Here is a 9,593-nt window from a genome sequence, read left to right as displayed (position 1 = left end):
CATGAAGCAAATCATCTGGGGAACCCCCCCAAAATCACCCAGGGACCCCCCCTGGGGCCACAGTTTGAGAACCACTAATTTACATGACACGTTAATGAACATTCAACACATGCACAAGAAGTGAATCAATTGAACATGATGTCATGTAAACAGATTTAGCTAGAAGCTAATTTCCATCCGTAGATGGAAATCAACAGTAATGTGTAGCCAAAACAGTAACAGTAGGTAGTCTGTGCCTACGCACAGTCTGTGCCTAAGCAGGCCTCCGATTATTGTCTACATCTGTGGTTCTCAACCTGTGGGTCGGGAACCCCAGGGGGGTCACCACATGATTTTGGGGGGGTCCCTAGGCCTAGATGACAGTGACGTGACAATTTAAGGACTTTTAAGACCTATCTAAGACCTTTAAAAAAAGTTTTCACTGAGCAGTCACTAAGCATTCTTCCAAAACTGATGCTTTTCAAGCAATCATCAATAAAATAGGTGTGTGATCACTCACATATAGCAGTTAACGTATTAAGCATGCTTATGCGAAATGTCATTTTGCATCATTATAAATGTATGATATGTAGTTATGTACCATGACATAAGTTGTCATTTCCGATTCATCAGCATGGCTTGCAAGTGATTAAAGACAAGACCACCGTTTAAGCTGACAGCATGGTGAACTTTATGAATTATTAGGCTATAGACACAGGAACTTATACAAGATGTCTTTGTAATAATGTGTGAAGTCAGTTTTCCCAATTCTGTCAGTTTGATTGGTCTGTGAACAGCAAACAATCACAATACAAACTAAATAATGTCCAATAATATTATCCTATAGCATAATACTGTAATTTCATTATCATTGCACTGGTCCTACTGGGCCATTCATACTCACTTTCACAATAAAGTGAATTGATTGATTGATTGAATACTTTATTTAGAAGTTTGCAGAAAAAAGCACATGAAAGTACATGAGTACAGTTTACATAAAAGGTCAACTAAATAGGATTGAAAAGCCCATGAAAGCCTAATGGCTTGTTTCAAATGGGGTCCCCATGTACTCAATTCATAGTGACATTAAATGACAGACCGATATACACTACTATGCAGAACATCATATAAACAGTTTACAAAATGAAAAATAAGAAAAGAAAATATGTACAGTAAAAAGTCTGAGAAAAAAAAAGGGGGGGGGTTAATGTATTTTGTAGAACTCATATCTACAGTATAGCTAATTAGTGTGTGTGTGTGTGTGTGTGTGTGTGTGGTGTGTGTGTGTGTGTGTGTGTGTGTGTGTGTGTGTGCGCGCGTGTGCGTGTGCGTGTGCGTGTGCCAGAGCCCGTCTGGGAGCACGATTTTTTTGCGGTTTTTTGGCGGATATTTCCGAGTTTTTGGTGGTTATTTGCGGTTATTTTCTTTTTATAACTCTTAATAAATGTGATTCTGTTCATTAAAAAAATAATTTAAAAAAAATAAAAAAATTGCGGGGCCCCCCAAGCACGGGGCCCGGTGCGGCCGCACCGCTCGCACCACCCTTGCGACGGCCCTGGCGTGTGCGTGTGCGTGTGCGTGTGTGTGTGTGTGTGGGAGGTATTCTGTCTGGGACCGAGGTTGGGTGGGGCGGGTGGGGGTGTACAATATGAGGATAGGATACCATTCATAATATCATTATATTAAAGCAGCACTATGTAACTTTCCTCTTCTACCCCGGATTTGAGCCTGCCCGCTTGCTCAGAGGAATAAATTGAATCTTGACCATCAGGTCAGAACGTGTCAGATCCTGTGTCTAGGTGAGACTTGACCTTTGACAAGGTCTAAAATGTCTCAATGGAAGAGCAGGGAGACAAAATACAACCACCCCCAATTGTATAAATTATTTTGTAATATCTACCATACAGATCAGACAAATTATATTTCTTCATTTCGTTTTATTTATTTATGTGTATAACAGCACAGATAGAGAGGATCAAAGCCCTAAAGCAGGATTTTAGCCGAAGACCTACAAGCCCACCACAACCTGTCGTGATGCAGGTTTCACATCCTTCCATTGAACAATCTATATGGTCCAAACCATTCTGGATGAATTAATACTGACAGACATCTGTAAGAACCAATCAATGGAAGCCTTACAGACGCATTGAGCCAATCCGATACATTGTATCCGCTGTGTGGGCGGGGCATGCGGGGAGAGAAACAGACGATACAGGAGCCATTGATGCTGTTGTTCATTTGAGAGGCAGAGTTTGCACTTTGCATCATTTTAACCAATATTACGGATATTTAATCCAGCGAAACGATGGTTTATCACTCATTCGCTCTGCCGATGATCTGTTTCACCACGTTATGGGGCCTGGTGGGCATCGTGGCCCCGTTTCTAGTGCCTAAAGGACCCAACCGGGGGTAGGTAACCGTTATCTACCGTTATAACAGTGATTGCGGCCGTTGATCGTGGCAATTTTTTACTGTCTACGTGACGTGTTTGTCTTCTATATGTATAATTATGTTTATTGCTAAACAGTGAATATATTTTTTGACGTTGTGAGCATTGGATTATTGAAAATAATTATTCGGGTTGATGATGTAGTGGGTTGGATTGATGTCCACGAGTCGAACGCTAGGGCCCCGACCTGCTGCGCTGCATCCTGCATCCTTCCCATGGATACAGGATAAGTGGGCACCAGGGCAGGGACATCTGGGCACCTCTATGTAAAATTGGCTATTTTGTCCAAAATGTTAAAAGATACAATATTTGAAAGATGGTCTTCTTAAGTAATGTAAAATATACATGATGTGAACATGCACGGTACATCGTTGTCAGACTTAATTTTATCCTTCAACTTATTGTTTATGCCCCCCAAATGACTGGAGGACGACATGTTTTGTAGCAATTTGTAGCAATTGTAGAAATATTAGACCTTGAATGTCGAATGTTCAAGCATGTTCTAATCATGTATTCTTGACTTTACCTAAAAACATTTTCCATATATTAAATGTTGTAACATGTAGGAAAAAATAGCCAATTTAACACGAGGTCGAGGTGGCCATTCTTCCTTGGTGCCCACCGATCCTGTTACCCATCCTTCCCATCATCATCATCATCCAATAAAGCAAACAGCAGCTAACTTGGAGCTGTAATGGTTGTTGTTAGATCATCTGATGTATGTTCCCCCCAGACTGAGGAGCAGCACATTTTAAGAACGCTAAAATGTGAAGTTTTAATTTGTTATATATGCAGCATAAAGCTTTGTTTTCAAAGGTATGATTAATACTTATAATGATTGAATATAATAATTAGATAATAATCAGTTGTATATTATTTTATTAATAATACATTTTTCATTGATGATTGATTGGAGATTGTGTGTGTGTGTGTGTGTGTGTGTGTGTGTGTGTGTGTGTGTGTGTGTGTGTGTGTGTGTGTGTGTGTTTGTCTGCGTGTGTGCGTACGTGTGTGTTGTGTCTGTGTGTGTGAGTGAGAGAGAGAGAGAGAGAGAGGAGAGAGAGAGACACGCACGCACGCAACGCACGCACGCACACACGCACGCACGCACGCACGCACGCACACACACAGAGCTTGATATGTGTGACTGTGTGTGCGTAGGACTGACGGATTGTGTTTTCTTCTCACAGGGTCATCATCACCAGTTTAATACTAACAGCAGTCTGCTGCTACCTGTTGGTGAGTATAAATGTTTGTCCCTCCTCTTCTTTATGTTGGCAACAGTATATGAACTGTGTGAAAGAGTGATGCAGTACAATGTCATGTCATTGAACTGATGCTGAACCAATCACTTATATATCGTCTCTGTCGGGTGGAAACCTCATATGTCCAAAACTGATACTTTTTACGATTCAAAAATATCAAAAGTAGCGGATCTACAAGCTTAAAACACGTCGCTTCGCGCCGCGTTTCGAGCTTGCAGATCTGCTACTTTTGATGCTTTTGTGTGACGCTGTAGTATGATCAAGTGGGGCGTTAATTTACGAAAAAACACAAAAGTTAAAATATGGAGATAGGAGGTTTCTGCCCGAAGCAACGTATGTTCATTCTCACTCTCTCTCTCTCTCACTCTCTCCCTCTCTTCTCCCTCTCTCTCTTTCTCTGTGCGTGTCTCTCTCTCTCTCTCTCTCATCTCTCTCTCTCCCTCTTCTCTCTCTCTCTCTCCCTCCCTCCCTCCCTCCCCCCTCTCTCTTTCTCTGTGTGTGTGTCTCTCTCTCTCCTCTCTCTCTCTCTCCTCTCTCTCATCTCCCTCTCTCTCTCTCTCTCTCTCTCTCTCTCTCTCTCTCTCTCTCTCTCTCTCTCTCTCTCTCTCTTTCTCTCTCTCTCTCTCTCTCTGACAGCTGGTTGATAGCTATCCTGGCCCAAACCAACCCACTGTTTGGACCTCAGCTGAAGAACGAGACCATATGGTATCTGCTCTACTTCTGGGAGTAAACACAAGTGAGTTCTCTTCAATACAAAAAGGAACTTCATAATTACATCATATATTATTGTGTTCAGAGCTGTCAGGATAGTCACAAAGACATACAGTACCATCAAAATCTTGAGCTGGAAGGAGGTTTTGATTGCCACAAAAGAGTAATTGGCTTAAATTACTGCAGTTTGGGTTTTTTGACTGATTGAATACTTAATTAGTCAGAAAGCTAAACAGCATGTGGTACAGTGATACATTAACCCATTAAGACCTGGAACGCATCTGTGTCACTTTGTCAGATTTCTTTGGCTATTCAAAAATAGCAGATATACAAGCTCATAGCGCTTGTAGATCTGCTATTTTTGTTTCCAAAATTAACACAATAATACATGTCATCAACAAATATAATCACTGTGTGTACAAAAGAGATGGGAAAATCTCATTGACCTCCCCTTGTGGTCTCCTGATAGATGTTCTTTCAGGCCAGTTTAGAAAGAAACCAGTGTTACAACATCCTTTATTGGATGGTGTCAGGGCAATCCACATTTTGGTGGCAGAGCAGTAGAATGAACCTTGTTTGTTCTAAAAGTGGGTGGTACCAGATCATCATGCTCCCTCTGGTGTTGTGGCTGTGGGTGTCCACTCACTTTGGAGAAGTAGTTTGACAGGTAAAGAGGGAATTATTGAGCCTCCCCGGTGCCTCAAGTTGCGACACCCATTTGTGCCTGGCTGCCGCACGGGAACTCCTGCAGCAATGCAGTGAATATAACATCAGTGCGGCAAGATGGGCGGATTACCAGTGGTGGAAAAAGTACTCCAATACTGCAATATAGAAATACTCTGTTACAAGTAAAAATCCAGAATTCAAAATTTACTTGAGTAAAAGTACAAAAGTATGGCATCAAAATGTACTTAAAGTACCAAAAGTAAAAGTGCTAAAATAGCGTTTGAAAATAGCAGATCTACAAGCTCACAACGCGTCGCATTGCGACGCGTTGTGAGCTTGTAGATCGGCTATTTTCAAATAGCCTAGGTATAAAATAGGGCTGAAGTGGTTAATGTGTGTTTCATAATATCATAGTTTATACCTGAAAAAGTAACTAGTAACTAAAGTTTCCAAATAATTGTAGTGGAGTAAAAGTACAATATTTGCCTCTGAGATGTAGTGGAGTAGATTGGAAATACCTAAGTAAAGTACAAATACCTCAAAATTGTACTTAAGTACAGTACTTAAGTAAATATACTTAGTTACTTTCCACCACTGCGGATTACTTTTGGAGCATGGAGTGGGAGGTAAACACCTCTAGACTCCATGACTTCAATCCCAACGTCGGTTTTCCCCCCTGCTGGGATGGACCTGCCTAGACTGGCACGGGGTGAGTCTTAATCGCCTCCGGACCGGTGTCGGGCGTTTCCGCTCATCCATGCACAGATGGGACTTGACTCCGTGCGGGTGCAGAGGAACAGACAGCAGACCGTGTCATTTGGGAATGCCCGATGTATTGGGCTCCCAATGGGATGCATGGCCTGCTGTCTGTGGATGACGATACGGTGACGTGACTGCTGTAAGGGTGTGCCCAGAAATATAGCCCAGGTGAACCCACCCCCAGGCCGGGGGTGGTAAAAGGATATCCCCTCGGCCCCGTACCTGGGGGAGCGGAGAGAAATCACCTAAACCCAGATGACAGAGAGAGGGTATTATTGAGGGCACTGTCTCTTTGACGAGACCTGAAGCCGATTCTACATGTCTCCTAAATCTCAACAGTATTCTTAAAAACGTATGTTTCTATATCAGTGGTGCTCAATCTTTTTCATGTCATGGACCCCCAAAATGATATGTATTTGGCCGCGGACCCCCATCAAAATATCTTGTTCCAGGGACCCCCAGAAGCAAAGATTTGAGTTAAAAATGTTCGCTTTAAAAATATATGTATTCAAAGATTTGCACACATTTTCATGATTTTTCAAAAATAGCAGATCTACAAGCTCGTAGCGCGGCACTCGGTGCCGCGCTATGAGCTTGTAGATCTGCTATTTTTGAATAGCCCAAAGTGTAAAATAATGCTTTTTAGCTCAAATCTAAAAATGACACAGTTCCAGGTCTTAATGGGTTAAATCCCAGTGATATTTGCTTGAGCTTGTTATAAGTTGCACTGGATAAACAAAAGTGTAAATCTCTCTGTCTCTCTCTGTCTCTCTCTGTCTCTCTCTGTCTCTCTCTGTCTCTCTCTGTCTCTCTGTGTGTTTCAGGACCGTGGCGTTATGTGGGGAACATGTCTCGTGTCATTCCATCCTGGTTGCTGGATTAAGGTTCAACATGACTCCTAAACCCTGACCTCTGACCCCTCACTGCCTCCTCTCTCCTCATTATGTTTTGTCATGATGTCACCGTTAGGCTGGCCTAACGGTCTAATGTTAGGGTAGCTTAACCACTTGAACCCTATAGCATCCCTGTTCTGGGTGGGAAATATCCGCCTGAAATAGCAGATCTACAAGCTCACAACGCGCCGCCTTGCGATGCGTTGTGAGCTTGTAGATCGGCTATTTTTGGGCTAAAACAATTTGGTGTAGAGGGGGGAAAAAAAGAGTACATAGCCAACTCATGTTCAGTTTTACTAAGTATAGATGGTTTAAGTGGTTAATGTTTCCTGTTAGGCTGGCTTAATGGTCAGTCACATGTTGACAGAACAGACTAGACTCATCATCGGTCACCTTTTTCCTCCCAAGGAAACCTCTGTGAATATTTAGGATAATGTAATTTATAATGTCTGTTCTGAGATGACTCAATATGAAACATAGTTCATTCTTATTTCCTTTCAAAATGCACACACTATTTGACCACGTAGTAGAATAGAATATAAATCATTTCATAGCCTTTTTGGGTGCAAGTGCTATGGCATCGTATGGTATGGTGGTATGGTATCGTATCATATCAACGTTAAGTTATTGAGGCAAAAATAATCTTTTTGTTATTGAGAGACATGTTAGATGGTACATTAACCAGTTCAGGGCTTCAGTTACTGTATAGGTATGGTAAAGTCTTGTGCTCCAGAAGAAACCATAAGGCCTGATTTATACGTGACACCTTGTGAGATTGCAATTGTTTTTGCTGTGTATTGAAGAGAACGCTCTCCTCCTAGATTGGTGAGGTGCTGGTGTCACAGATCCAGATGAATATGAGGTTTCCATGCATTCCTAGATTAATTAAATCGGAGCCAATGCCTGATGACCAACAAGCCCAATATATCCCCCGGGCCAAGGGGTAAATCCCCTTTAGGCTAGTGGATAATATTTGTCTTTCCACGCGGGAGACCCGGGTTCGATTCCCGGGCATTACACTAACAATAGTCTTAATAGTCTTAACAGTCTCTCTGGCTGCCGATTTTGGTGTGAAATTGAATTGTTCTGCTTGGACAGGACTTTGCCATACATACCCCCAGGTTTAAATCAACTGGCTCCCCTGGTATTCAGTAGTAAATGTGTACATGTTTATCATTCATTTGTAGCTGCAGCTGAAAAGTGCAATCCTATTTATTTTATAGATTTTGTTATATTGTTTACATTTTACATACAGTATTTATGTTGCTGTCATCAGGGAATGTGAATTTTGTAAGTGTTTTAAGTGTATTTATTTTTGACTACAGCATAATTTAACTGTAATTAGCTTACAGTGTGTCAACTCATTCTGCTGCATAGTTATTGTTATATAGTGTGTGCGTGCATGCGTGTGTGTGTGTGTGTGTGTGTGTGTGTGTGTGTGTGTGTGTGTGTGTGTGTGTGTGTGTGTGTGTGTGTGTGTGTGTGTGTGTGTGTGTGTGTGTGTGTGTGTGTGTGTGTGTGTGTGTGTGTGTGTGTGCGCGTGCATCTGTGTGTGTGTGTGTGTGTGTGTGTGTGTGTGTGTGTGTATGTGTGCGTGCGTGCATGCATGCGTGTGTGCGTGTGTGTGAGTGAGTGTGTGTGTGTGTGTGTGCGTGTGTGTGTGTGTGTGTGTGTGTGTATTCGCGTTAGGACACCTGCCATGAGAATCTCCCTGCAGTGTAAATTGAAGGACCCTCCTCTCCACTCTAGGCCACTTGAACATCTTCAGAATGGAAACCTCCCTTTCACTTCCCCACAACACAAGCACTCCACGATGGAGTTCCTCCTCGTTGCCATGGTGATCTCTTAATCCGCGTTGATCAAATCTTGTGTGGAGTGTCGTTGCGCGTTTGTTTACAGTTACGCTATGGATGTGCGCCATAGTACGGTTAGTCGGTTTGTACATATTCAACCGTGTTGTTTGTCCACACGTAGCCTACATCAGTATATATAGGGTGAGCAGCACTGCAGTACTGGCCAAAAAGTATATTTTTTATGTCTATATATTTTGTATTGTGGTCCTGTGTATTTTGAGTGAGTGAGTTATGGCTGTAGAACACCCAGTTTTAAGCCTGGTTTATATACTTGGTTGCACGTTGCGTGTTGCATGCCGTAAAATAGCAGACATGCAAGCTCACAACGCGTCACATATGTGACGCGTTGTGTGCTTGCTTGTAGATCTGCTATTTACTGAGCACGACACCGGCACAAAACTAAGTTTAACAGAGGCTTTTAGGGGTTTAGGTCCCCCAGGGGAGCTATATACCCACACTGATAAGGACTCTACAGACGGGGAGCGGAGTCGTGACACAACGCCTGCGTTCTCGCTTTGATCAGCGGGGGTCGTCGCACTGTGCTTCTTCTCACTCAGACAGACAGACAGACGCCAGTCGATCTACGCCTACTTTCAGGCAGCTGTGTCAAATCATTGAGAGAAAGAGAGAGAGAGAGAGAGAGAGAGAGAGAGAGAGAGATCAACCAGGTGCTCAATGGAGAGTTGAAAGTTGAGTTAAAAACGCCTCTCTACCTGCCAGCTTGCCTCTCATTGAAAATGAATTTCTATGCGTCAGTCAGTCGCTCCCCGTCTGCAGAGCCCTAAAGTCATGGCACTGTATGGTGCTTTAAAAGGTACAATCATCCACTAAATTGTACAGTATGTTGTGTCCCCTCGTACCTCATTATATTAAATAACACATAACATTTTCCCTATAGGCTAGTTAGTTGTAAATCAGTCCCTGCTGCCGGTGATATTTCCTGAACCCAGTTGCCTCGACAACAAACAAAAAAACAATTATCTTTATGATATGAAGTTGTCCTGTGGTCTGGGTTTAG

At 42.5% G+C, this 9,593-nt stretch overlaps 1 protein-coding gene across 1 annotated transcript; it reads left to right on the top strand.

Moving 5' to 3' along the window:
- Window positions 1–2,204: 2,204 nt before the first annotated feature.
- On the top strand, window positions 2,205–6,991 carry atpv0e2 (ATPase H+ transporting V0 subunit e2). The gene is made up of 4 exons (XM_080420229.1): window positions 2,205–2,388; window positions 3,619–3,666; window positions 4,330–4,429; window positions 6,654–6,991. Exons 1-3 carry the CDS (start codon window positions 2,285–2,287, stop codon window positions 4,421–4,423), a joined length of 246 nt encoding a protein of 81 aa, XP_080276355.1. The 5' UTR covers window positions 2,205–2,284; the 3' UTR covers window positions 4,424–4,429; window positions 6,654–6,991.
- Window positions 6,992–9,593: the final 2,602 nt, after the last annotated feature.

The sequence above is a fragment of the Gymnoscopelus braueri genome (genome assembly GCF_963280865.1).
Source record: "Gymnoscopelus braueri genome assembly, chromosome: 2".
Taxonomy (NCBI): Eukaryota; Metazoa; Chordata; class Actinopteri; order Myctophiformes; family Myctophidae; genus Gymnoscopelus; species Gymnoscopelus braueri.
This window is presented reverse-complemented; position numbering and strand designations above follow the sequence as displayed.

Bases quoted from the DNA above. Each gene is read 5' to 3' on its own strand.
- atpv0e2 (XM_080420229.1), top strand. From the start codon at position 2,285: ATGGTTTATCACTCATTCGCTCTGCCGATGATCTGTTTCACCACGTTA. The intron at 2,389-3,618 runs GTAGGTAACCGT...TTCTTCTCACAG, and splicing joins CCTAAAGGACCCAACCGGGG to GGTCATCATCACCAGTTTAA. The intron at 3,667-4,329 runs GGTGAGTATAAA...TCTCTCTGACAG, and splicing joins GCAGTCTGCTGCTACCTGTT to CTGGTTGATAGCTATCCTGG.